Source organism: Anser cygnoides, chromosome 2 (assembly GCF_040182565.1).
Source record: "Anser cygnoides isolate HZ-2024a breed goose chromosome 2, Taihu_goose_T2T_genome, whole genome shotgun sequence".
In the NCBI taxonomy this organism is placed as follows: domain Eukaryota; kingdom Metazoa; phylum Chordata; class Aves; order Anseriformes; family Anatidae; genus Anser; species Anser cygnoides.
In genome coordinates this window covers 162,335,036-162,362,801 of record NC_089874.1, presented here as the reverse complement: position 1 = coordinate 162,362,801, position 27,766 = coordinate 162,335,036, and the positions used below count along the sequence as shown (strand labels likewise).

Sequence of the window (27,766 nt, the reverse complement as noted above, 5' to 3'; positions counted from 1 at the left end):
GCGGCCAGGCTTTTCTGCAGATTTTGGGGTGGAAGGGAGCGATTCGCAGGCGTGCAAACTGCCTGCAGGCTGCAAATTAATTCACAGCACCATCACCTGTACCGGGGGACGTGCATCGCCCAGCCAGCATCGCACACGTTCAGTCCTCCCAACGATTTCAATGGTTTCAGTCTGCGTATAATAACCGCGAGTCTTCTTGCGGGAAGATAAAAGCTGTGCAAAAAATATATGTATATATTCACCTGTGGATTTATTTTGGATGTATATGCACTTAAAACCAGCTGCATGAGACCGTTGCAGCCTTTATTTATTTACCTCTTGATTTATTTAGTGGTTCCCCTTCTCTGGCAAGGATGTGGCTGGCAGACTGTCTTAAATAAAAGGATGGCGCACGGGGCACGGGAACGCACACGTACCCTAGAGTCTGCTTTTCTGCCCAGGGGAGCCCACTCCTGGGATGGTTTGTCCTGCTGAGCTTGCTTGAAAGAGCATCAAAAGATAATTGTGGAGGGCTGAAGGAGGCTCTATGCTGACCCTAATGGCTGGCTTTAATTTGGGTCTCTGTCCCCGCATCGTTTGGGAGGCCGGCCTTGCTCGAGCGCGATGCAAGCGATGGAGGGGAAGTGGGACCCAAGCTGCGAGTCGAAAAAAAAAACAACTGAAGAAAAGCAAAATAATTCAGCAAAGGTGGCACAAACGCCCAGTTAATTTTAGGTGGTCGCGTGGCAAGCTCGAAATCTCTTGCCACGCAAGTCTGCCATGAGCAAAGACCCGTGCCGGCATCCCGCAGCGGGGCTGCCCGACGCCCCGATGGACAGGCACATGCCACCAGCGTCGGCATCGCGCCTGCGCCGTCGCTTTTTATTTTCAGAGGGAACAGCTGGGGTTTTGCCGGTGCCAGCAGCCAGAGTGACAGCTCGAGCGCGGGGGGAGCTATCAAATCCCGCTCACTCACTCCCCAGCACGCCTGGGCTGGCAGGTGAGTGACTGAGCCGCGCTCGTGCCACCTGGAAAGCCGCGCGCCGAGCCTTTATTTTCGATTCACTCTTCCCTGCGCCGCTCGAGGACGATTTAATTATGTGCGAGCACAGACTCGAGGCAGCTGCTGGGCTTCCCCGGGCTGCTGCAGGGAGCGTGAGCTGCCTCTGCCCAGCCTCCAAGGTTGCTCCAGTGCATGCGGGTTCCCCCGGGGGGGTTTCCCAGCAGGTTTGAGCGCGGAGGAAAAGGGCACCTGATGCATTTGGAGCCGACGAGGAGCCCTTTTTGGCAGGGCTCCTCCTTGCTGTGGCAGGTCCAGAGGTGCCAGCGGCAGGCAGGTCTGCGAAGAGCATCCTCAGCTCTCGTAGCTGCTGCTCTGTGTTAGCACCGAGCTGCCAAGGACCGCAGGAGTTCCTGCCGAATTTCTTGCTTGGGAGCAAATCGTCCTGAACGTGTCTGTGTTTCTTTCTCTGTTTCGAACAGCGAGGTTGAGCGGCACGCCCGGCAGTACTGGCTTCTCCCCATCCGGTATCCTGAACCGATCCGCTACGAGCCGCTACATTGCCAGGTCTGTACCCGCGGGGAGGATCAGCACGCTCCCCCTCCGGATGCTGCGTGTGGTTTATGCTCAGGATGGGGTCAGAAGCTTGGTACGAGGCTGTCTCAGTGGCTCTTTGCTCGGTGGAGGACCGAAGCACCGCTGGTTTTCCCCCATCCTCTGCCGGGAGGCGGCTGTAAACTCAGCAAAAAACACTGGTTCCTGCTTTGAAAGGTTCTCTTGAAAGGGTGTGAAAGGTTAGTAATGGATATCAGCACCTTTCTGCGGGCAAGGAATGCCAAATCCTGCTCCAGCCCTCTCTGAAAGTCCCTTTTTAAAACAAAAGCCGTATTGTTCTCGAGGGCAGCAGCGTCACTGTCACCTGTATCGCAGCAGTTTGTTGTTTTATTCCCCTGATCCAAAGAAGTCAATCCCCATTCAGCCCACTAAACTTGCAGGTTTTCCTTCTTGCTGGCTCTGCTGAGCTTTCCCAGCTGGGAACCAGCGCTCGATGGGTGCTCAGCCCCTGCAAACCAGTAACCCCCGGCACCGGCAGGGAAGCACCCCGAGCACAACGGCGCGTCGCTGCCCTCCTGACTTCCCCATCGCCTTGCTTCTGTGCCACAGATGTGCCGCATATCATCGCGTCCTTAAGTGCGAGCTCTTGCAGACAAGCCCCTCTTAATTGTAGTAGACTGAAATTTATCCCTGAAGCATGTTGGTTCCAGATGTCTACACAGACATAGTGCCAGATTCTAGCTATATTTTATCATCTCCTATCATTTACACCAACTGATTTAAAGTCTGCTGTCAAAGTCAATTGATGGTAGAGTCCAAATTCAGTGCTGGCCACAGAGGTCCACGTGCTGGTGGCCTGGCTGAGTACCTCAGGTAGCCACCGTGTTGACTGTGGGAGAGCCCTTTATCAATGTCACAATTTCAGCAAGGAAAAACTCTTTTTCTAAATGCTTATCATGCCATGTAGTGGCTTGCCTTGCGATAGCCTCAGAAGCACCACGGGTACCAGGAGGCACGTTGTGTCAGAGCTTGCCGTCCCCACATCCATGCACAGCGGTGGTGGCAGTGCTGATGCTGAAGCAGAGAGAGGGCTGGAGAAGGGCTATCTTGTTCAGCATTTTGTCTGCATGAAGTTTTCTTAGTACATTTCAACAGGAGAGCTGCAGATGGTCAATACAGAGGTAAAAATGTGCATTCCCGCTCTAAAATAGTCTCCTTGCTACTGTGACCCCTAGGCCAGTGACTTGGGCTGATGTATCCCCTGAACTGCTTGGTGTTTGTAGCCTGTGCTGCATGAGCCCAGCACAAAAAAAGGATATTTTCTGTCTCCCTGTATTCATAAAAACTGCTCGGAGCTCTCTCCGTGCTCACAAAGTCAATGGAGATGGTCATGTTCCTGGAGGGATCTCTGAAGGTCTCTGTATGGGCTCTTGCACCAAAGGGTCTCTTATCCCTACACCGTATCTCTGAGAAGGTCTGGTTCCACGTTCTCTGTACCATCCCATAAACAGTCATAGAGGACAATAAAATCCCCCTTTTGTCTTCTCCTGGGTGAGCAAATCAGCTCATGGCCTCTGCTCAGATGTCCAGTGCTCCGGCCCCAACTGTCTTGGTGGCCTTTCGCTGGCCTCGCTGCCGTCCTCCACTGTCTGTGTTGTCCTGGGAGCCCCAGAGTGGGCCTGGTATGCCTTGGTGGTCTCACAAGTACCAAATAGCGGGGGTAGATCCTCTCCCTCATCCTCCCAGCTGCATTCTTGCTTGTACAGCCCAAAATGTGATTGGCATCATGGCCTCTGCTATGAGGAGAGGCTCAGGACGCTTGGGTTGACCCCTTTGGAGAAAAGAAGGCCAAGAGGAGACCTCACTGCTCTCTGCAGCTTCCCGAGGAGGGGAAATGGAGAGGGAGGTGCTGGTCTCTGCTCCCTGGTGGCCGGTGGTAGGATACATGGGAACGGCACAAAGCTGCCTCAGGGGAGGTTCAGACTGGGCATTAGTACAAACTTCTTCACTATGAGGGTGATCAGACACTGGAACAAGCTTCCTGGAGAGGTGGTTGGTGCCCCGTGCCTGGCAATGTTCAAGCGGCTTTTGGACAATGCCCTTTAACTTTTGGTAGGCCCTTGAAGTGGGCAGGCAGTTGGACTGGATGATCTTCCAAGGTCCTTTCCAACTGAACTGTTCTGTTCTGTTCTGCTCTACTCTGCTCTCTACTCTACTCTACTCTACTCTACTCTACTCTACTCTGCTCTGCTCTACTCTACTCTACTCTACTCTACTCTACCTCAAGGGCACCTGGCTGACTACTACTCGGTGCCTTGTTGTTCCCCAGGGTCCCCAGGTCATCTTCTGCAGAGTTGCTTTCCAGCATGGGTTGGAAAGGACCCTTGAAGACCATCTGGTTCAGTCTCCCTTTCACTAGATCAGGTTGATCAAAGCATGTGGCAGTTCTGTACCAAAAGCAGAAATTTCCTCGGAAATTGGCCTCGTCTTGCAGATTTTTAAAGATTCAGTGTGAAGTTGTCCAGAAGTCACAAAGAGCTAGAGCTTATGGCCCAGTACGAATTTTCTGAATATCTCCCTCCCTTTTCAAAGTGGAACTGTGCTTCTCTGTGATTTTGGGTACGATTGACCCATTTTCTCTGTGCCACTGTATGACGTTGCATTGAAGTTGGAAATGTTACCACAACCTGTCTGTCTTGCTCTGTTTAGCCGTGCTGTTCAGCGGAGTTTGGCCATCATTCGTCAAGCCAAGCAGAAGAAAGAGAAGAAGAAGGAGTACTGTATGTACTACAACCGCTTTGGCAAGTGTAATCGAGGGGAGAACTGCCCCTACATCCATGATCCAGAGAAGGTGGCCGTCTGCACCAGGTATGGATGGATGCTTTGAGCATCCACATGCTTTGAGCCATCACTGGGACATCAGTTGGCTTCAGTGCTTGCTCTTGTGATATTCCACAGGGAAAAATCCCGATAATGGAGATGTAAGAACATGAGAATTGCTGGGCTGGGTCAGGCCCAGGGTCTGCCCAATGCTCTGGGGTTGGAAGGTGCCTTCAGGAGGAGGACAAGATGAGGCTCACAGAGGGCTCTTTCTTTTTTCTGGGGCCTCTCAGCTTCTGACAGTGAAACCCTGCTGCCTGGTAGGGTTTGTAGTTGGTAGAGGTTGCCACCAAACCATCTTGTAATAGTCAGCAATTCTCTTCTTTTTTGATTTTGTCCTTTCTTTAATGCGTGATGTTTATGGCAGTGGGTTGCATAACAGAATTGGGCTCTGTGTGAAAAATGCTTCCTCAACGGGCTGCTTGACTGTTAGCTACCTCCTCGTTCATGAGAAGAATAGGATAATAATTCCCTAATCACCTTCTATGCACCATTTATAACTCTGTATAGTCTTCCCTTTCTATCCAAATTTGTCAGACAAGAGAATCCTGATCTATTTAATCTCTTCTGGTGCTTTTTTTCTGAACTTACGCAACATTTGAGACCTATTCATGCTAACTAAGCATCACATTAACACTCTTAAGTTAAGTATACATGCATTAGATATTTGGTGCAGCTTCTAGGAACTACAGAAATATTTACTTCGCAATTTGGAGGTGGATGCTATCACCTGTACACTTATGCCTGCTAAGTAATCATATCATATCATAGTGCAGAAGAACTAAAAAGATTTAAAAAATTGTAGTAAGAACCTGTAATAAGATCAAATCAACATTTCTTAAATATAATCAGAACAGTAATCCTTAGTCATTAGTTATTACTGGCAGGTTGAGAACGCCATCAGAGTTTGCAAGGTGGAATTTGAGGCTAAAATATTTAGCCAGGCCCTGAAAAGGCCATCCAACTCGAACAAACTGCTTCATGGGTTCTGGATAATACTTGTTGGAGTTGATGGGGGCAGATGGTGCAGATGTCAGAGTAGCCTGGATTTTGGCTGAATGATCTAAGAGCCTGCCCTCGCCGTGCACCAGGTGATTTCTGCCTGGCAGCATCTATCAGAGACCAGTTCATAGGATCATAAGGGTTGGAAAAGACCTTCAAGATCATCTGGTCCAACCATCATCCTACTACCACTACAACTACTACTACGTACCACAACTACACTTGCGTCGTTTGGAGCTGACGTGTTGCACAGACCGGCTCAGATATGTGCAACGGGTTTGAGTCCTTCAGCCTGTGACGCCAGGCAGCAAAGAGACTTGGTAATTTATTACAGGAGAACTGATTAATGTAGCCAGCTCATTATACCTGCCCAACAGTTGATTAAACTATATTATTAGTCGTTTAAAAAGTGTAGAAAAGCCAACTCCACTGATGAACTCTTAGAGTAATTTCTCCTTGAAAGTGCTGCTGTGCTAGAAATCATTGGTGGGTTGCACAAAGCTCGGTGGGAGACAATACAGAAGGAAAAGTGACTTTTAAAAAAGAAGAAAAATAAAAAATAAATGAGTTTTTAAAACTGATTTTACTTGCTTGCACTCAGTTTCTCATCCTCATGAGCACCAAGACATATGTGTCCAAGGTGTGAGGATTACTTCTGGTGACACAGAGGATTAGGATGCTGGCTACTGAGTCCTCATTTTGACTCCTTCGTTCTTCTTATCTTGAGGAGTAAATCAAGTTGTTGGCTGTGCTACTTGCTCACCTTAGGAATCTCTGCTGCTTGTGCTGTTTTGAGTCTCCATCCAACCCTGGGATGGAGAGCCCTGGGCATACTGGGGAGAGCCCTGGGCGCACTGGGCAGAGCCCAGCGCAGGGCCCTGAGGGGCGGCAGGGCCTGGAGCCCCCCTTCTGTGAGGAGAGGCTGCGAGAGCTGGGGCTGCTCGGCCTGGAGAGGAGGAGGCTCCGGGGGAGCTCCCCCACGTCCCTGCGGCCCTGCAGGGAGGTGCGAGAGGCCAGGGCCAGGCTCTGCTCAGGGGGGCCCGGGGCCAGCAGCGGAGGCCGCGGGCCCAGCCTAGAGCCCGGGAGGCTCCCCCTGGCCCCCAGGCAGCACTGCTGGGCTGGGGGCTCCTCTTTGGGGTCTCCCCGAACCCACCAGGCCTTGGGGCTGGGCACCCTGCTGTAGGCCCCAGCTGTGGCCGGGGTTGACCTGATGGCCCTGAGGTGCCTGCACCCTCCACCACTCTGTCATTCAGTGCCTTGCTCTGCCTACTAATAAGCAGCCAAATACAGGGAAGGAGCAAAATCTGTCAGCAAAGGGACCGATTTACGGCCTGTTACAGGCTTTAACAACGAACTTTGCAGTGGTCATGTTAATTTGCAGGGGTATTGGGCCAGGAAGAGACTCAAAAAGTCGCATTTTGTGACCCACCTGATTTCACACAACCCTCTCCTCTGGTCTTTTGGCAGGTTTCTCCGTGGCACATGCAAGAAGACGGACGGGAATTGCCCATTTTCCCACAAAGTTTCCAAAGACAAGGTCTGTATGGCTTCCTAATGAGCTCACCGCGGCTTTATTAGAGAGCTGACCTACAGAGGCAGCGTTTATGACGGCTGTAGGGAAACCTGTGTTATAGAGTGCTTCAAATAGAGTTCATTTGTAGTTTGCTTGCCAAGCTGTTCAGGCTCATTACGGGGTCAGAGCTTATAATGGGAGCAGAGTGCGCCTCTTAAAGCAGCGTGGTGAATCACTAGATTAGTGCGCTAAGCAGCGGATTGGAAACCAGAGCACCTGGGGCTGCTGGAAGTATCAATAACACGTGTTGGGTTAAGGAGTACTTAAACTCAGAGGGAAAGAGCACGGGAGCATTGTTTGCTACGTCTAATCCTTATTTACCTCTGCCAGATCACCCTTCCTTCCAGCTCAGCCCACGCTGGGGTCAGACAAGGACGATGCTGCAGCATCCGGGAGCTTTGAGGCAGAAATTAACCTTTCTAAAAAGCCAGGCAGAGAAACTCCCTGGCAGACCGGCTTTTGATTCCATCATCGTTTTCATCCTGCTTGGTGTATGTGGGGCTCTGTGGTTTTATTACGCAGTGCCAGGTGGAAAAATAATTAGGTTTTCTTTTAGTGATGATCAGCTGACAATTTAGCAGGCTAACCTCTGTACGGTGGCAAGGATTTCCAGTCGGACGTAGCTTTGGAGACCTCAGGCTTTTCAGCTGAGGTGAAGTTGGTGCTGAAGGTTAAGTGTGGCTGCGGGTCCTTCACCGAGCTGGGAAGTGCATCGAGCATGTGTTTACGTGCTGTTTTAGCGGATTTGCAGGAACACTTCTCTACTACAGCCAGAGAATCACCCAGAAGAGAGCAGGAAGGTTAATCCCACTGGGGCACTAAAAATACAACGAGTGGGGTCACTGCATGGGGGGAGCGCTTTGTGACTGGTCCCATTGTTGGGGTGGAAATGCCAGAAGCTGGGATGGGAATGAGAACCGGTTTTCATAGAGAAACCCATGAGGCTCAGTCTTTCCTCGTGGTATGTGATGAGCCTGGCTATGGGTTTGGCACGTTGTTGGAAGTGACTTTGCCAAAGCTTTCACGGCTGTGCCTGGGGCAGGGCAGGGACTGGAGCTTGCACAGGTTGGACCAGATGGACCCAGAGGTGTCTCCCAGCCTCTGCCATCCCGTGATTCTCTGGTCACTGCCCTCATTCCCCTGTCCAGCATCGCGTAGGTAAACCACAGCGCAATTACTGCCTGTAAAGGATTTAACCCATGGGGCTCACCGGCTCTCATCAGCATCTGAAGCAGGACCTTTTCCTGCAGCGGCTGCCTTTGGCCGTGCAGTTTTTCTTGTCTCCGTTCCCCCCGTCTGCATACAGCATGCTCGTTGTCGGTGAGGAGCTCATAAGTCATGCCGGTGGTGAGCGGAGTCGCTCCGAGCGAGACACAAAGCACCATATGTTTTTTACATGGCTCTCTCTTCAGAGTCACTTAATCATGTGTATATAAAGTAGAGGAGATAGACTGGGGACAGCTGTACTCCCTGACTCACGGCACGACGAGGACGGATGGGGATGAGAACTGATAGAAGGCAGGAGGGCTGTTGGAAGTTGTTTTTTTTTTTTCCCTATAACGTGTAGCGAGACTTCAGAAATACAGAAGCCAAGGAAGAAGAAAGGCTTGCAAAAGGACTGGCTGTTTACATGGCTGTTGGCGTATCATAGCACAGATTTGGGGTAGATATTGGGGTAAGATGGTTTGTAAAAGCGCTGCTGCTGCTTTACGCTGCAATAACTGGTGTGCACGCGACCCGCTGCCCATGCCCCTGAGCTGAAGGATCGGCGCCGATCCAGACGGTGCACAGCTTCCATCTGTACCAGTGACTTCAGTGCTCTTGGGGTATTTCAGCAGGTGTTAGAGCCTGGTTTTGGCCCCAGGGCAAAAACCTGTGCAAGATTTGGGACTTAGAGATAGCCAGAGTGGCCCCACGGGGCACAGGGGTCTCTGCCCGCCTCGCCTTTCTCCTTGGCAGGCGCGCGTGGTCCCGCGAAGCGTCGTCACCGCAGGCTGAGCGCTTACATCAACGCTCCTCCGCGTGAAGCAGGCGGGTGCCAGCCCTCTGACGTGCCTCAGAAACGAATATATTCCGGAGCAGGTGTTTTCTAGCCACGCACGTCACGCTCGGCAGGGAAGGAGGATTACTTGTCGCGGGATTAGGCCCCCCCGGAGCGCTTCGGAGGTCTCCGCTTGCCCCGTGCTTGTCGTCAGCGCGGGCTGGAAGAGAAGCAAGCTCCTCCGCGGAGTTCAAGCCTGCTCAGGGTGATTTATAGCCGCGGGGAGCCAGCTGCCCAAAGCGAGAGGCGACTCCGCTCTTCAGCTCCCGCGGCTCCCTGTTAACCTGGGTGATTACTAGCAGAGGTGCTGGGAGCCTCATTTATCAACCAGCGCACCCGGGGAGGAAGACAGGAGAAGCCGTTCGGCAGAGGAAGGCAGCGTTTTCCCCGCTCACACCTTTTGCCAGGCAGGCCCTCTATTCAAGTTGGAGCTTTAATAGGGTTAATTAATTGTCTCCTGGCGCTCAGCGGCAAGGAGGTGGTGGCTGGGGGCTCCCCGGCGGTGCCCGAGGTTTTGCAGATGGCCCCGTTAATTTCTTCTCGATTTCTCTTTGCAGATGTGGGGGGCACCCAGATGCTCGGGGTGCCATCAGGGGAGCTCTGGGGCGTTGTCGTTATGTGTCCCACCTCGGTGGGAAGTCACCGGGATGGGACCTGTGCCTGATCCCAAGCTATTGATTTGAGGACAAAACTCTTACTCGACCTGTGCGTACCTCAGTTTCCCCACTGAGAACTGGGGACAGTCCCTGTGTTTTACGCACGGAGGCTGTGTGGGTTCAGCTGTTACAGGAGTGAGGCAGCAGAGAGCTTTTCCCCATCCTAAACAGCCAGATCCTTTCCTTCCCCAGCCGCGGTCCCGCTCCAGGGATGCTCCCTGCTCGCTGCCCCGGAGCAGAGCGCTGCTCCAGATGGGCACCGTGCCTCGCAGATGGCTTCAGAAGCAAAACCGCCCCTCCAGCAGTGGAAAAACCGTAGCAGAAAAACCTCTCCGGAGGACAGGGGAACCTGAAGCTTGGGGTTTTGTACCGCAGCGGGGGATTTTGTGCAAAGCCCTTGGCTGAGGAGCAGCCACAGAGGCGCTGCTCGGGGCTTTCCGTGCGGCGGGGCAGAGCCTCCAGCACATCCCAGTGATTTAGGGGAACCGGTAAATGTGAATGAATGGGTTTGTGACTGAAGGTTAGCGAGAGGCTAGGGCTCGGGCAGCCGCCTGCTGCTGCTACAACAGCTTTTCCCCTTGAGGAACTCGAAAAGAATCAGCATTTTTCTCCCTAATAGAGCTTCAAAACTCTGTTGTGAGCAATTTGGAAATTCACGTTGAGTTTCGGGTTCATTAGCTGCTGGCTCCAAAGCGTGTACATAGTCAAAGCTGTCTAATATGGACGCACCGCACCAGTGCCTTGAATTAATGTTATTGCTATTTGTGTGGACGTAGTGGGGTGCAAACAAGGTTAATTGAAATGAGAGCGCTGCTTCCTCTTGATAATGGCTCAGGCTTGACAGCTAGGAGGAGTTTATTTTTGTATAAGAGCTGGCTTTATTATCCCTTTTTATTAGAGCTAATTTGGGCTCTATATCAAAAACTACATTAAGGGAATCATTTACGGTCACACCACCACCAACAAAAAAGATAGCCCCAGAGCCCTGTCCTTTATGTTAATGCCCGCAGTTAAAAGACAATTAAAAATAAACTCTTCTCTCTTAAAGCACCCTTTGTTTTCTTTCCTCTCTCTCGGCTTCCCCCTCCCCTCCCTCCTGCGATTTCTCCCTCTCTCTTTGCCTCGAGTGAGCCGATTTAGTCAAAACCCCACCGTGCCCTTCAGGGAAAGGGGCTTTTCCCGCGCCTGGCGTCGGCTGCGCTTAGCGCGGAACGGTAAAAATGGGTTTGGGGACACTTGAACCGGCCGAGGCGGGTGAGCAAGAGGGATCGGTAGCGCGCCGAGCAGTAAGTAAATTTTACATTTAGGGGGCTGAGCAGCAGGAGCCGGGCGCGGGGACGAACCGAGGCGGTGCAAAGCGCCCGCTCCCGTCGGCGAGCGGTAGCCGGTGAGTTAAGGACGGTGAAATATTGCAGCGGGCTGGCAATTCGGTTTTAATGAGAGCAGCTGTGCGGAAGGTGAAGTTTGTGGTTTGAGGCGGAGGACGAGGAGGATCCTTGCTCTCTTGCTTTTTTTTTTTGTTGTTTTTTTTTTTTTTTTCCGCCGGCTGTGGCGATGCTGAAGCTGGGGAGCAGCGAGCGGGGCCGCGCCCCACGCATTTATGTGCTGGCACAGATGGAGCCAGAGCTCTCCTCCTCCTTTCCCTCGCTCCTGGAGCATCCCTCCTCTGGCGTGCAGGGTCCCCCCCTTAGCTCACAGCCCTGGGGGGTGCCTTTGTGTGATGCGACTCGCACAAAAAAATAAAAAAAAAAAAAAAGCACTTTTCCCCCCTTTGCTGAATTGCGAGGGCACCCCTATGCTGCTGGTTTGGCTCTCGGGGTGCCAGAAACCCCCCAGGGGAGAGGGTGGCCGGGCTGGGGCAAGCCCTGCGCTTCTGCTCCGGCTACATCCAACGCATCGCCCCTTGGGACCGGTGTTTGTGGTCCCCGGGAGCACGGTGATGCTCAGGTTGGTATCACGGGCAAGCAAGGAGCCTTCTCTCCTCTCCAAGTTTAGTCGGGAGCATCGGTGCCTGTATCCAGAGGGCCCGCGTAACGCCAGGGCGCTGTGCTGCGAGAAGAGCTAGAAACGCCTCGGAGATCAGCGGCTGGCAAAAGGCAGAGATTTCTTTATTTTAACGCGGTTTTATTTCAGCGCCGGGCGTCGGAACGGATCCGGATCGCCACGAGCCGGGGCAGTGCTAACGCGTTTGTCGTCCTCTCGCCCCCGCAGATGCCGGTGTGCTCCTACTTCCTGAAGGGGATCTGCAGCAACAGCAACTGCCCCTACAGCCACGTCTACGTCTCCCGGAAGGCTGAAGTGTGCCAGGATTTCCTCAAAGGCTACTGCCCCATGGGGGAAAAGGTAAAAAGGCGCTGTTTGTGCCGAAGCGGGAGGGGCCCGCGCCGCCTGTTCGGGGTGCCGGCGAGCCACGAGCCGTTTTTCACTCGAGCTACGGCACCGAAGGGAGCCGTAGAGCTGGAAGCTGCCGAACACCTGGATGGGATGAGCGAAACCGAAGGGTTTATTGGCAGAGTGGCTTTGTTTCTTCGCAGGCAGGGAAAAATAGGGAAGGGAACAAATGCAAGAGGCTGGGGCCGGCAGTCGTGGTCTTCTGCTCCTCCGTGCATCCTCTCTGCTTGCCTGCGTGATACCGGGGCCACGTGCGTGAGCAGATAGCAACAGCCCCAGGCACCGCTCGGTTAAATGGGTGAGAAGTGAAGGAAGGGGCTTTACACAGACCGAACGGAGAGGTCAATGGTTATTTGCAGCCACGTTGGCTCCGTTAAAGCTGGGCACGAGCTCTTGTGGCTCAGCTTCAGCACCAGGAGCACCCTTCCTCGTGTAACTGCAGCACGCGAGCCTCGAGCTGTGCCTGGGTACGTTCCTGGGGGTTTCCTGGAGTCCGGCTCCCATCCCTGGGTCCTTCTCCTTAGATCAACGCGGCGAAGTCCTGCAGGGACTCGATGTGCACCCAGGGTAGACACGCAACACGTCCCCGAGCTTACGGCACCGTATGTAACACGCGGAGCCCGAGCGAGCGCAGGGCCTGGAGCTGGCTGACAGCTGCTGATTTCCAAAGAAACGTGGAGGCAGTTGCATGCCAAAAAGAAAGAAATTTGGGGTTTATCTCACATCTTCCCCCTTCCTTGTAAGTGCCCCAGGGCCTCCTTTTCCCTTGCTTTGTGGGAAGGAGGAGAGCTGGCCGTGCAATTAATTCCTCCCCAGGCTTATTTAACTTCGGGGTGGTTTAAGTTCGGATGCTTTGCTTCGCAGCCAGGGGCTCTGGGGCCGCGGGGGAGATGACTGAGGACAAAAGGGATGAGAGGAAACTTGTAATGCTGCTTTGGCTCTTGGGGAGACCTTGTTAACCTCCTGCTGAGGATGGGCTCCCTCCTGTAGCTGCATTGGAGAAGGTTCCTGGTATCTCCTGGGCGTTTCTGACCTTCCTGATTCATTTTTGCTCTTTTCTATTCGTTTGAAAATTTGTTTGGCCTCTGAGTATAAACCACTTTTGTCTTTTTGTTAGTAGAGCACATGGTTTTCTTTCGGGTCCCACAAACAAGGTGTAGGCCACCTTCACTTCGTTCCTCTCGGTGCCATCCCAAACTCATGAGACCAGCGACACCATCGCATCAGGGTCCCTGTGCTCCACAACAGACACGCATAATTCAGGAGGGGTAGCCAGTAAATTTGCCAGCAGGTTGAATATTTAGACAAGGCGGACTCTGAGATTTACGGAGACGATGCTCTCTGCTGCGGTGGAGAGCTTTTTGTACACGTGGTGGGATTTCTGTCCGTCCTTTGACCATTTTCTGTGCGGCGTCGTCCCATCCCCGGGGTGCCCATAACCTTGAGGATGCATTTGCTGTACGTGGAAGAAGACATCACATAAATGTCCTGGTTTAATTCAGCCTCTTCCATGAGCCAACAGCAAGCAAGGAGGACAAGACACAAACTTGGGGAACATCTCCTCTCTGAGCTGGAGCCCCTACGCTCAGAACACGCCGGGAGTTTTGCAAACGCTGCTCGAAATCGGCTCTCCAGCTGAAAAAAAAAAAAGCGAGCCACTAATGAAACCATAATTTTGGTTATAGAAAGGCTGCCAGATCGCAGGGCACCATCCCAAAAGCGCCCCAGCGGGCTTACAGAGCGGAATTATTTTCTTGCATTTAATAGGTACGCGTGGGTAAGTGTCTGCCTAAGCATGGTTTCGCAGACCGGCTGCTCGGAGAGGTTTCTAACCCCTGCGTGATTTGGGCTTCTTTTCACCGGGGGAGTTGCCGGGATGAGCAGTCAGGAGCTCGGATCTTTGGGCTCCTCTCCTCCTTCTCCATCCCAGGAGCTCGGGTTGACAGAGGTACTGCCAGCGAGGTGCTGGGAGGTCTCAGCACCATCCTTGGGTGCAGGTAGGAGTTGGAGAGCCCGGAGGAGACGAAGGTGCTCGATGGCTGGCAGGAGATGCCCAGCAGGTGGTTTTGCCCAAAGAGAAGGCGAAGCCACGGCGTGTTGGGGTGGATGGACAGGGGTGGAAGCTGTTGGAGCTGTCACCCGTCACCTCTGTCACCGTGCAGAGCCACCAGGTGCCCCCCGAGCTGTCCCAGCACCCCCGACGCAACCGAGGACAGCGCCTTTGGCATAGCAAACCCATCCCTTCTCTGGGAAAAAAAAAAACAGCTACGGAGCAAAAACCAGGCAAAAGGGAGGAAGAAAAGCCAAAAGTTAGAGCTGTAAGAAAAGCGGGACATCAGCAGGAGTGGAGGGGAAGGCTAATAAATTAGTCCTTGCCTAATTACTTCTTGCGGCGGCGCGCGCGGAGGGGACTGCGTGCAGGGTAAACATCTCCCGTGAAGGAAAACAGAGCTGTCCTGCCGCCTCCCTCCAGCACAGCACTAGCCACGCGGGCAGCGGCCCTACAATTATTTTAAAATATTCCAATTTAAATGAAAATATAAAAGAGATATTTAGAATATTTATTCTATTAGGAAAAGTGCTTACCGCGTCACTTTTAGAGTGTCAGAAAAGCATTCTCCTACAGATGATGGATAGCAGCCTGTAATTATATATGGGGAGAAATTGCTGAGCGGGCCATATTTAACTGGGGAGGAGAAATACCAGCTTGGGCCATTAAGGGTTAATTTTATTCTCTAAATAATATAAAAAGTGCTGAGTCCGTGCCTTTGCTCAAAGTAGAAAGTCCTCAAATGGACCCCGGAGAGTTTATAATATTCTCCTGAATCAAGTAAAAATGTTAACCTTGCTTCATAAAACGATGCCTTGTTAAAGATGCGCAGTCCCTTTTCCTTTGAATAATTTAGGCCAGGAGTAAATCTTCTCTCTCGTTCTGCGTCGCCGTGGCCGAGGAGCCGCGGGAGCCGACTGCCCCCAGCCCGAGCCACCGAGGGCGAGGATGGCGAAGGCGCTCGGCGTCCGTGCAGCGTCCTCGGAGGGTAAATTCGGAGGAGGATGCCCAGGATTTCGGGATCGAGGTCCTTCGGTGCCTGATTTGTTCTGGGCTCCTTCTGCCTGCTGTGTTTTTCTCCCTGCGCTCCGCCGAAGAAGCTGTTTTTTTTATCAGAACTTCGTAAAAAATGCCCGTTATTATTCATAATTGATGGCCTGTCGTTGGCGCTGTCGCATCTCGCGTGTTTTCGAGAATTTCTTGCGGGATGCTCCGGCTGATCCGATCAACCTTTGCCCATCCCGTGGGCTCTAACTCTGCGCACACTTTTTGTACAAGCCGTGCTGGTCGTTCTGCGAGCCCGGCCTGCTCTGCCTCCATCAGAATAAGTGGGAACGCTTTAGTTTTGCATTCCCAAATCCCTTTTTCGGGGACACGGACCGTAAAGGGTCCTTGCGCCCCTGGGGAGAGAGGACAGCTCCTGTACGAGTGAGTGGCCACGTCCTTAATTAAGGGAGTTTGACATGATGCAGTCATTTCCAGGAGGTTGCTGGTGGCAGAGCACCTCAGTTTCCAGCATCCTTCCCCGTTCCTGGGTTGTGCGTCGGGAAGCTGCTCCAGCGTGCGTGCGTGCACGTGGATCTACAGCTTCCTAAAGGGAGCAGACCTTCCCCAGCACCACAAAACGGTCCCGTTGGGCCAAGCTGGTCCTCCTGGGCCGGTCACCTGCAGCAGAGGAAGCCCAAGGGGGAAGTGGGGAGAGAGGGAAGGGGAAATGGGGCCGCTTGCAGGTGCTCCCCAGGGTGCTCTCCCGTGCCGTGGTACTTGCCGTCGTACCAAGTTTTCGCCGTTAAAATGAGATATTTTAGCGAGCCGCTCCGTGGTAAAAGCTAATCTGGTTCCCCAAACAGATTTCGTTTTCCCAGCTCCCCGGATAAGTTGTTGAAGCCCAACAGCAGTTTGCAGTGGAGCACGGGGTCCGGGTGGACACTCCTGGTCGGTGCCACCAGTGACAGCACGTTAGCAGTTGCCCACCCTGCGTTACAGCCTAACTAATTCCCCTACGTTAATTTTCCGCGTCAGGTTTTGCTCCAGGTGCTGAAGGGACCCTGTGGCTGTGAGCAGGCTGCGTGGCAGAGCCTGGAGGGTGCAAAGTTGTCCAAGAGGCGATTTCTCTGCCATGCTGCTCCCCTGGCTGTGCCCACGCCGGCTCCCGAAATAATACGCAACGCAAAGCCGCTTGGAAGGTGATGGTGTGCACTGCACATCGCTCCGCTGCTTTAATATTTAATTGCACGGCTGAGGGCTTGCACCCAGGAGCGACAGCAAGTGCTCGTCTGAGTCCCGGTGGAGCGGAGCAGGAATCTTGCGATTTGCTTTAAAGAAGCAAAACTTGACGTTTTGGGAAATTAACTGGGTTTTGGTGCAGCTTCCCAGCATCGCCGGTGTTCTCCAGCCCTCGCAGCGTGTCGCAGCGAAGGCAAGTGAGCCAGCCCGGTGCCCTGTAACTGCTGCCTCCGTAAAATCGGTCGGTATTAAATAAGCTTTTCCCCCATGGCGTACATTAGCAAACATGCTGCATTAAATACCTATCTTCGGATTGTTTCCATCAGCTGCTTTGAAGCCTGTGGGTAAATTGTTCCCCTGTGGGAGCTGTTAAGCAGTAAGGCACGGGGAGATTAAACAACGAGGCCGCTGTGAAAACGCGGGGGGAAATGTAGTGGAATAAATCAGGGGGAAGCTGGGGCCACGAGCTCTGCCGGCCCTCCTGGCCAAGCCGTCACAGCCGGGATGCTCATCCCTAACCTGGCCATCCCCCAAAATCTTTTGGGGAGAGTCTCTCGGCTGAGGGAGACCTAAAATCCACCTAAAATACCCGCAATTACCCTGCCAGCAGGGGCAGCTCTGGGTGGCGCTACCCGCGGAAGTGCCGCTTCCTTGGGGAAAATCATTTCTCGCCCCCAGGTGGAGCGTGTTGGTTTTCGCCACGGCAGCTGCTTCTTTTTCTGCAGAAAACTCCATTTCGGGGGCTTTTTCGTAGCGGACGATTTGTTCCCGTTTGTGCTTCTCCCATCCGGTGATGCGTCAGGTTGGTTCTTTCCTCCTTTTCTGGTGGAAGCTTAACGGGTTCCCTCTAAAGTTTTTTTTTTCTCGTTTCGTGGATCTGACGTTAAATTTAACACGTTACTGAGCTTTAGGAAAAGCCACGTTAGCTGTATTAGCGGCAGCTGCCAATTTCATGTCTCGGGGGTTTTCTTTTAAGTATCCAGTAGTTGGTTTGGGAGGGAGAGAGCTGCCTGGCATTCTTGCTCCCCTTGCACAGAGCACAGAAGGGTGAAGTTAACACTGTTCATATTGCATATTTAGCTGCTTTGTATTGTTTGCTAGGCAAAAAAGTGATTTTTGCCCCAAAACAGCCATCAGACGTTGATCTTTCTGGGTGTTTCTTCACCCCCCTTTGGTTCCAGGCTGACCCCCAGCCTCCTTGCCTTTTCCTTGAGACGTGCAGCACGTGCAGTCGTGGAGGAACCCGTGCGTGCTCATCCAGATCCCTGCTGCTGATCCTGGTTCTGTAATCACATCTCACCTCCCAGCTTTCGTCCCACACCCATATCCCACCGCGGTGCTGGCCACGCCGGGTGGGGAGGTGCAGGATGCTGCTTCTCCTCCTCAGCATCGCTGGGAGACAGCAAAGCACTCAGGGGTGCTTCACGGCAGAAGCTTCGTAGCTGTAGGAGTAAGAATAAGGCTCGGAGGAAGTTCTTAAGCTGTGTACAAACCCTTTCAGAATAGTTTCTTTCTTCTCCAGTTTGCTCTTAAGCTGGGTTGGGCTCCTTCTCCCCGAGGCCATGCTTCCTCCAGGTCCCCGCTGCCGTTGTCGGGGCTGGCGGTGGGACGGGAGCTGCTCCGTGCGCTGCTTGCTTCGGGGCTTGGAGCTGCCTCTTTGGAGAAGCAGGCGGACAAATGAGCCCTGGATGAAAAAGGCGTCGAGGGTTGTTAAATATCTTCTGGCCGCGGAGATCCCAAAGCCTCACGCTGCTCCTTCGTGTTGTCTCTTCAAAGCTGGTCCTGGCCCTGGCCACGCTGGATCTGGGAGAGGTTTTGGGTGTGCTGGGGGTTGCAGAGGAGAGCACTGGGACCGGTGAAGGCTTCCTCCCAGCCTTCCTCTTCCCGTCCAGATGTGCTAGGACCGAGAGGGGCCGTATTCTCCATCTGTATTTCTGGATCACTTTTCTGGGTGGCAAATTTGTACCTGTGGGTCTTCGGCATCGCGTCTGTGAGTAAACAAAGGTTTGCTCCTGTCTTGGAGGCCCTTCAAATACTCCGTGAGACTTTAAGCAGCTGCTCCCCGTGTGGATTATTTGGCTTATGCTGTTAGTTTGGGACAGACTAACTTTTTTTTTTTTTTTTTTTTTTAAAAAAAAAGGCTTCAAATTCAGATGGTTTTTCTTTCAAATCGCCCTGCTGCTGATGCCTGGAGAGAACCAGCCACAGCAGGAGCAGATTTCCTGGCTTGAAGTGCTCATCTCCAAACTCCGTGATGCTGTTATGCTGAATTAGACCCAATCAAGCTGAGAAGCTCCTCCATGCCCAGCTACCAGGGGAGCTGTTTGAAGTGCCAGAAGCCTTAATACAAAACCTCTCTGCTTGGTGTGAGCATGGGGAGGGGTACGGGAAAGGCTAAGCTTTGAGCCATCCCAAATTTTCTCTATCTTGGCCGTACCTCCATCTTACTTCTTTTATGATCCTATCATAGCTGCTTCCGATTTCCAGTCCCCTTTGATTCAGAGGGAGCTGCTGGTGGCAGGACGCGCTTGCAGCGATGGGTAGGGAAGAGCAGGACCTTGTACACGTGCAGGATGGGACCGGACCTGAGCAGAGGGAAACGGTGATGTGATTGATGGACCTCTCACCATGACCAGGAGGCAACAGGGTGTGCATCAACACTAAATCAGTGAATCGGGTGAGCTGGGCAATGGCTGGGGGGGAGGAAGAGGAGAAAGGCTTCCACTATTCAGCTGCTCAGGGACATCTCTCTTTTCTCTTCCACCTTGATCAAATCTTTAAGGACTACCCAAGCGAGGATGGCTTTGCTGAGTCCCGCTGCCCTGCTCACTACCTCGTCACCGAACACATTCTGCGCTGAGTATAAAACTCACTTGAGCTCCTATTAGAAGAATCAAACCTCAAACAGATTAACTGCCTGTGTTCACGAAGGTTGGACGTTTAGGGGTCTGGACATCGGCAAATTGCTTCTTCTAAAGAGCTGATCCATTTTCTACACTTGCAACAGGGGAGGGAGCGGTGAGGAGGCGTCGCATTAAAGCATCTCGGAAACCTCTCTTCCCCTTCTCTCCCTCGTGCGAGGGAAAAAGACATTGAAGATTGAAATTTATCTGTCTCGCGTGCAGCTGTTTTGGGCTCAGCTGGAGGACAGGTGGTAGAAACACTAAGTCCTAGCTATGGAAATGGTGTTTATGTGTATAAAACAAATCCCGGGGCGTTTCGTCCCCTGCTTTTGCTTTGCACGGGGTGCACGAGGGCTGGTTTTTGAGGCTACGAGTCCTCTCCGGGCTTGCTCATGTTCAGCAAGGGCCAAGTCTTGCAGTGTTGATTTTCATGGAACCACAGAATATCCTGAGTTGGAAGGGACCCATGAGGATCGCCAAGTCCAACTCTTGGCTTGGGAACTTTGAAGTTTCTTCCCAGGTCGCGTCCAAGAGCCTCTGGACTGCTGCCCTCCTTTCGCTCTTGGCTCATCCTTTATCCATTCCCACCGGTGATGGTTTTCTGATTTTACCTCCAATTCTCACCCATTTTTAGCTCCCTCACCTTCGTTTTGACCTGGATCACCTTGAGGATGTTCACTAGGACTTTTTAGCGATATTTCAGGCATATCTGTAGACAGTAGCCACATATCCGCTTGTTCCAGCTGTGAGTTCGTGGCGTGCTGAGTGGACCAAAACCTTCCAGCCACTTTTTGGTGCTTGCTGGCATGCCCACACAGCACCACACAGAGTGAGATTTCTCCAGCCCCCTCCTGGGGATGCCGCAGGAGGTTTGCAGTTCCCCTTCTCCCATTGTTCAGAATTAGCCGAGGGGCAGCGCTGCCTTTGATCGCTCTTTTATAGTCCGCTGCAGCTGTATGAAAATCATCTGCAAAGGCAACTTCATTTCATTTATCTTTAATTTTGGCTTCGGTTGACAGATGTTTTCTGCGTGCTACAGTTGCCCATTTAATTTGTTGTGTGGTGTTTTTTTTTTCTCTCCTATGATGTGTAGCAGAAATTTTCAGTCAACAAACTGATTAGTAAGTAAATTCTTTATTGGGGGGGGGGGGGGGAAGTGGTTAGGTTTAGTAATGATTGTGAATGTGTCTGCTCTTAAGATCACGAGCAGCAGTCTGAGGGGGCAGGGACCTGGGTGCATCCCCTCAGCTCGCTGGGGATGTAGCTTGTGGGGGAGAGGTGGAAAGAGGAAAGCCCAGCTGCTCTCCTCTGGAAGTGTAGGCCCAAAACGCAGAAATGTGGTTTGGTATGTGGTGCTGGGAGGGCCTGGAGTCCCCTTGCCATGAGGAGAGGCTGCGAGAGCTGGGGCTGCTCGGCCTGGAGAGGAGGAGGCTCCGGGGGAGCTCCCCCACGTCCCTGCGGCCCTGCAGGGAGGTGCGAGAGGCCGGGGCCGGGCTCTGCTCAGGGGGGCCTGGGGCCAGCAGCGGAGGCTGCGGGCCCAGCCTGGAGCCCGGGAGGCTCCCCCTGGCCCCCAGGCAGCACTGGGGCTGGGGGCTCCTCTTTGGGGTCTCCCCGAACCCACCAGGCCTCGGGGTTGGGCACCCTGCTGTGGCGGGGGTTGACCTGATGGCCCTGAGGTGCCTCCAACCTCCGTCATTCTGTGCCTGCTTCGCTTTGCACACCAGTGCTCTTGGCTGAAATTAAAACAGCACCGGGGCTGTGCTACTGATAGTAAGTGATAAACCTGAGTGCTGGTGACGGCAGCTTTCTCTTCAAAAAGCTTTGTAACCTGCAGCGGAGGTTTAAAACTAATCAGGTTTCTTGCCGGCCCCATCCTACCCACGTATCTGTGGAGAAATCTTTGTGGGTTTCCAGTTGCATCTTATTTACCGTACTCTGTAATGGCATAATGAGGGCTCTTATTGCAACTTTAATTTAACTGTAGTATCTCCAACAGCACTCAGAGATGCTTACATTAAAGATGTTGCTTATCAGGGCAAACTTGAACTGCTTAATAGCCTGGACTAGTTGATAATAGTGCCTAGATAAATACCGGCCTGCGATTTTTTTTTCTTGCACGCTTTAATATCTTTGTAGAAGAAGATGCATCACAAAACATGAAAATGAGGAAGTCTGGGAGCGAGCAGTCACTGAACCACTGCTAACGGCTGGGAATCTACTGACGAGGCAGAGAGTTCTTGATTTCAGCCTGAACTTCTGTAGAGGCGAACACAAAGCGGGGCAGACTTCGTCTTTGCTTCCTGCACTGGGATTTCCCTTCGTTCCCACTTGTTCTCTGCTGTTAGATGATCTCTGCGTCCCGTGAGCTGTTTCCTCGGGCCACCTGAAAGGCTGTGCATGGTGGAGCCCCTGTTCGTGATGCAGACCCCATCGTAGGGGAAGTACAGTGGGTTTCTGGCTTGCTACATCCCCAACGATAAAGATTCGGGGTTGGTAATAGAGGGGTTAGGGGCTCTCCATCTCCTCATTGATGGTTTTCTGTATCAAACTGGCTCCATCGTGACTGAGGTGCAAAGGATGAGATTGTCAGGGGGCTCTGATGGAAATGGTGTTCCTGAACGAGTTCAGCAAAGCAGCGAGGAAATAATTAAATGCTGAAGGCATTCCCACATGGGTGTCCTTGCTGGTCTTTGCAGGTCTTTGCTCTTCAGCTGGGATTCCCCTTCTCCTTACGTCCATGGCTTCGCTTTCACCGTGTCTCTACCAGCCCTTACTGCTTTGGGGTTGGAGTAGGGCCAAGGTGCTTGCTGTGGCTGGCCAGTTTTCGTCTGTCATCTAGGCTCGCTCTGTCACTTTTATTTATATTTGGGCTTATAATGTGAGAGAGCATCATCAGAGCCATGTGGCTGCCCTCCAGGTTGATCCAGGACGCAGACAAAAGCCAAGCCTGGAAAATCCAAGCTCTGCTTGTTGCAGCTCTGAGCAGGGAGCTGGGAGCGAGTAGTGGGACCGGACGGCAGCAATTCCCAAAGGAAGAGAGAGAATTAAATTTGAAAAAGAAAAAGCATTGGAAATGCTCAATTACAGTAGTCGGGCTCCTGCTCGGAGCTGTCGCGTGCACTCACGCTGGGGAGGTTAACTGCTCTTTGACATCATTTTGCTACATGGAAAATTCCAATTACACGGAGCCCGCCAAGGGCCGCGGCACAAACGGCTGCTCCGGGCTGCGGTGCTTCGCGGGGCAGTTTGTCAAGTGCTGTTGTCACCCTTCGAGCGGTGTCACCGAACTCCCGGGGCATCGAGTGGCTGCGGATTGTGAGCTTTTCCTGCCTTTTTTTTTTTTTTTCCAAAACAAAAGAGTTTTTCCAAAACGAAGACCATTGGCTTGGAAACCGCAAGCTCAAGTGTCGGCTTCTGCTAACAGATCCCGTGATGCTTTGCCTCCCTGATCTCAGCTCCTGCCAGCTCGTGCTCCGTTTCCAGATCTACTGCCCGGCGTTAACTGGGACCGCGACGCTGCTGCTGGCCACCCTGGGAGGGGAAGTTCGCAGCTTTTCAAGCTCCCTGTGTGAATTCTTCCCTTGGCACGTTTCACAGTTCTTTCATTCGTGGCGTTTCCCGTTCGGGCTTTGGCAGAAGGAGGGATCTGGCCGGTAACGGGACCTGTCTGCTGGAAAAGTCCCTGCGATGGGCAAGCCTGAGCAGATGCAGAGGAGACGGCATCGGGGGGTGATGGCAGCAAGGGAGAGGATGCTGCAGGACAGCCTGCCCTGCGGATAGATGCTCAGTGAGCCCAAAACGCCCCTTCCTTTTTGTTTTGCATCAGCAAAACAACACCTCCAGACCAGGAAGGAGCAAGACGAGAAGAAACAGTCAACAATGATGGAGAGGGAGCCTTAAGAGCATTGTGGAGAAGGGATGCAGAACAGAGCCCAGCCCTTAGGTCATTTATATCTGGGCTGGACCATGCCGGGGCAGCGCGTGCTGCAGGGACAAGGCTTTTCCTCGCCCCTTCAATCCATCCCAGCTGTTTTGCTGCCTCTTAAATCGCTGTGATTTCAGAAACGCCGTCCCATTCTTGCTCCAGAGGCACTTTTGCTCCTGTGAATGCCACGGGGCAGGTTCAGCAGCTTGGCTTTGGGATGGGCGTCCCTCTGAGCGCCTCTTCATGCTGTGCCTGGATGGATGTTAGCGACCTATGTCCACAGTCCTGCTCGTATTGTGGTAGGTCCTAGGGAGCAGATAGATCCAAAATCCTAGAGACCCTCCATCTCTAGGAGTTCCTTGCTTCCCCGACAGCATTTTGGTGCCGGGAAGAAATAATAAAACACTGTCAAAAAGCCTTTTTTTGGGCTGTTAGCAGCTTGGAGACAAAAAGGCGCAAGCACCGCTCCATGTGTTGGCTAAATTTCCCCCATTATTATTCCCCCGCACACACGATGCTTGGCTGCGTTGTCCTCCAGGTTTTAACGCCGGGGAGCTGGAATTTTTAAGGCTGCTTCCATCTGCAGCCAATTATAAAAAAAAAAAAAAAAAAAAGCCATCAAAAAAAAGCTGTTTACTGGCTGTCAGCTCGGAGCGGCGTCGGAAAGCAGCCCAGCGAGAGCTTCCCAGCAGCCGCTTGGCGTGGAGAAGTCGCGGGTAAGAGGTGTGTGAAGGCAGCCTGCCGTCGATCCAGCCTGTTAATCCCGTGCCACGGGGCTGGGGCTACCTGTAACAACTCCAGCAGAGCGAGGTGCTCGGGTTTTGGGGCTCAGCTTGGGCTTTCGAGGCTCCCCCTTTCCCCAGAAGGGGAATTCCCTGCTGGCACAGCAGCGCTTCGGGTTTCCAGCGGGGAGCCGCGCTCTCCTGTGTCCAGAGAGAAGGACACGAGCCCAAGGGGGTGGGAAGAGCAGGGCGAGGATGTTCGCCAGCGGTTTGCTCTCTTGTCCAGCCGCCGTGCCCCGTGTCACCTGCTGTCCCCTGGCACTGGAGCAGAAGGGATCGAGCGGAGGGCGCGAGATGAGCCCGGAGATATTTGAGAAGTTCAACCTGGGCGGGCCCGCTGGTGGAGCGGAGCAGGGAATGCCAAGCTGGACGGGACCACCGCTCCCCCCCCGTGGGGTCAGCGGGCGCTCGCCGGTCGGCCCAGTAACCCAGCTTCACCTCCCTCCCGCCCTCCCCAGCCTCCTGCCAAGGTCGGTGATGGAAAATGTTCGTTAACGGCGTTCCCGGGGCTGAGCGAGGATCTTCCACCAGCCCTGCCAGTTGCTGCCTCCTCCTTTGCCAGGTCCGGGCTAAAGAAGGCAGCGCTCTGCAAATACCCTTGTGCCCGACCCCCTCCCGCTGTGTGATGGGGCCGGGGGCCATTTAAGGCTTTTTGGGTGCTGAGCAGCACCTCGAATTTCACCCAGGGCGCCCTGGCAGCCAGGGAGGAGTCCCGGCCGCGGGGCTGCCAGCGGGCACCGTCCCATGGTCGGACACCGCTGCTGCGGGCTGCGGGGGAAACCCCAGAGCAGGGAGATGGAAGGGGGGGGGCTGGAACAGCAGAAGCCCCCCCCCGGGGCTCGTCCCCATCCCTTCTCCAAGGGGTGACCCCGCTCCATGGGGTGTCCCCACCGCGCTGGCATCACAACGGGCGCCCGCCGCAGCCGCTGGCTTTCTCCCCGGGGGCGTTTTGGGGGTGCTCCGGGTTTTCTCTTGCCTGAAGAAAGGAGCCAGATGCTTTTTCTCTTTTTATGGCCCAACCTGCCCGTTGGCGGGGGTCCCGGGGGGGTATAATTAGCCGCCCCGACAGGTGGAAGGGATCGGGTGGCTCCTGCCACCCCGCAGCCCCAGCGCTGCTTCGCCCCGGCCGACACGCGGCGAGCAGCTTTACAGTAACCCCAGCCTTCGCCTTCACCTGCCTTTAAGGCACGGGGGGGCACGAGGAAAAGAGCTCCCCGTTCCCTCCCGTAAATAAACAGAGGGGGCTTTTCCACCCTCTGCTCCGAGCCCGGAGCCGAGGAGCTGCCTCCCCAGGACCCAGCGAGCCGTAAGCAGGTCCCTGCCTCTCCGTGCAGCCCCGACCCGGTGCCGATGGACGGGGACGGACGGACGGACGGACAGCAGGGCCGCCGTGAGAGGAGGGCCAAAGCCGTCAGAAAACCGAGCCGGGGACCCGAATTAGTCGCGGGCGGGTTTGTTTTCTTAATATTAAGTCTGCGTTCGCCGGGGAGCCCGCGACCAGCTGGGGACGCGGCGGGTCCCAGTGCAAGGCGTAACGGGGATGGGGACGCACGTGTCACCCAGCTGGGGGTATGGCACTGTCCCTCGGCCCCTGCAAGCTGATACAGGGCAGAACAACCACGGTCGCTGGCTTTTCCCCAAGCCCGTGGTGTGCTCCATCAGCCCTCGGTGCGGGGGCAGCAGTGGTGGCGCATCCACGTGGCCCTTGGAGGCGAGGGCTCCTTTTCGCTGCCCTTCTCCCTCCCACGTCTGGTTTTGTGTTGGACGTCGCCGTACGGGAGAGGATTTCGCATCCTTGGGCGGAGGCATCCCTGTGTAATCCCGAAGCCTTATGGACGACACCTTCCTGAAGGACGTTTCCAGGAATGTTCAGCATCCTCGGCTGCTCCAGAATTTGGGATGCTCCTTTCGTTCTGCTCGTCTTTTCACCTCCACCGTTGCTCAGCCCTCTGGACAAGTAGAGCACAGCCAGAACCGCTGCTTGGGTGCTGCTCACGGCGAGGATTTAGTGCCATGTACCTCCAAAGCACCTATCAGGTTGAGGGGTTTGCTCTCCAGATCCCAATATTTTGGGAAAAAATGACCTGAAAGCTGTCCTCTTGGTGCCTTTTCCAAGCACTTACTGTTGGTCCACGACTTTGGCAGCTGGAGGTTTTTGAAGCACTGCAAGTTGGCAAGAAGGCAGGGAGAAAAGGAGAGCTGTTTTCCCAAACTTCCCTCGATTTCAGCGTGGTTTTTTTTTTTTTTAGATTTGCTAAGATAATGGCTGCTTAACCAGGGCGAGAGAAGCTTTGGGTGCTGGAGGAGATGGTTTTCATGTGCTCACTCTTGCATGGCACTCTGAAGATAAGATCTAATGTTCCTACCGGCTCCTGAGAGCTGGCACCATGCGCAGAACGGATTTTGTCCATTTGTGCTTCTCCAGCACCCGTCCGTGGGCAAAAATAGGATTTTATTTAAAAAAATAGAGTAGTGCTACAGCCTGGGCATTGTCTGGAGATGCTCTACTCTCAGATTACGCACTGAGTTAGAGATTTACTTGCTGGAACCTCACGGCAGCTCATTGAAATAGAGGAGGGAAGGTGCAGGGAGATGTTTTTTTATGAATTTTCCGTGCCTGGCCTGATCCCTGCTGGGCTTTTCCCCGGTTCTTGCACCCCCGCAGAGCCGGTGTCCGTGTGTCTGTGCGGATCCCCGGCCCTCCTGCTGCATTGGCGACCTCCCCGGCCTCCAGCGGACGAGCTCCTCGCTCCGCTGCCCTTTCAAGCAGGGACCCCTCGGCCTGCCACCGCTCCGGCGGCGCAGCGGGGCTGCTGCCACGTCCTCGAGGTCACCGCAGGGGGGGGGGGGCTGCTCCCAAACGGCTTCACTTTGGGGGGTATTCAAAGGGCAGCAGCCCCGCGATCCCGCGATTTAGCGCTGCAAAGCCCTCGCCGCGTTTCTCTGCCCGTGGATTTGTCCGCTTTCCCCCAAAGCCAGGCAAAATTTTGGCGTCTGCGCTGCCCGGGAGCGAGGAGGTTTTTGCAGTGTGGGCGTTCAGGTGGGACAGGAGCCACGCAGAGAAACAAGGGGCTGCGTCCTTGCTCCTGTGACCTGGTGTTGCGAACCCTTTTGTGCGCTGTGGGGGTTTGGGATGTGTCCCGCTGCGGTGGCACAGCGTGGTGTGTGCCCTGTGCTGCCCGACAAGAGCCAAAATCCTCGCACCGGGTAGGACGGAGGGGAGCATCCATGGTGGGGTTGGGTTCCCTGGGCGCCTCGGGGCTGAAATCACATCCGGAGGTATCTCGCCTGCCCTGCCGGCATCTCCTCCTGCCTTCCCCACTGCCAAAAAGCGCCCAAAAGTCCCCAAATCCTGGGGAGTGCTGCTGACCTCCCGCTCCCCGCAGGGATTTCGGGAGGGACACGTCGCCTCACTTCCCAACATCTCCGTCTTTTTCCCTGGCAGTGCAAGAAGAAGCACACCCTGGTCTGCCCAGACTTCGCCAAGAAGGGCGTCTGCCCCCAGGGCGCCCGCTGCAAGCTGCTGCACCCGCAGAAGAAGCGTCAGCCCCGGGGGGACAGCGCTGACCCCCCCTCCAAGTGCAGGCGGCTCTGCGAGGAGACGGGCAGGTAGGGGAAGGTGCAGAAGATTTGGGGATTTTGGGGGGGGGGGGGGATCGCCTGCATCTCGTGCCCTCTGAGATGTTCGTGCCATCGGAGCGTGGGAAGGTGCTGCCCGTGTCCGTGGCACCGCCGGGTGCCTCTGAGGTTTCTGCAGCCCTTCGTCCTGGAGGCGGAGGAGCCCTGGTGGAGAATCCACTGCA

General features: G+C 54.0%; 1 protein-coding gene across 2 annotated transcripts in view; it reads left to right on the top strand.

Annotated features, from left to right (window-relative positions):
• Nucleotides 1–27,766, top strand: part of ZC3H3 (zinc finger CCCH-type containing 3) — a 137,300-nt gene that overhangs the window by 96,286 nt on the left and 13,248 nt on the right. The window contains exons 6-10 of one of the 2 annotated variants that reach the window (XM_066990809.1): nt 1,462–1,546; nt 4,244–4,402; nt 6,884–6,953; nt 11,898–12,029; nt 27,409–27,572. In XM_066990809.1, coding sequence (XP_066846910.1) covers nt 1,462–1,546; nt 4,244–4,402; nt 6,884–6,953; nt 11,898–12,029; nt 27,409–27,572 — 610 coding nt within the window. The remainder of the gene's footprint in view (nt 1–1,461; nt 1,547–4,243; nt 4,403–6,883; nt 6,954–11,897; nt 12,030–27,408; nt 27,573–27,766) is intronic. The other variant, XM_066990810.1, reaches the window with a different exon arrangement.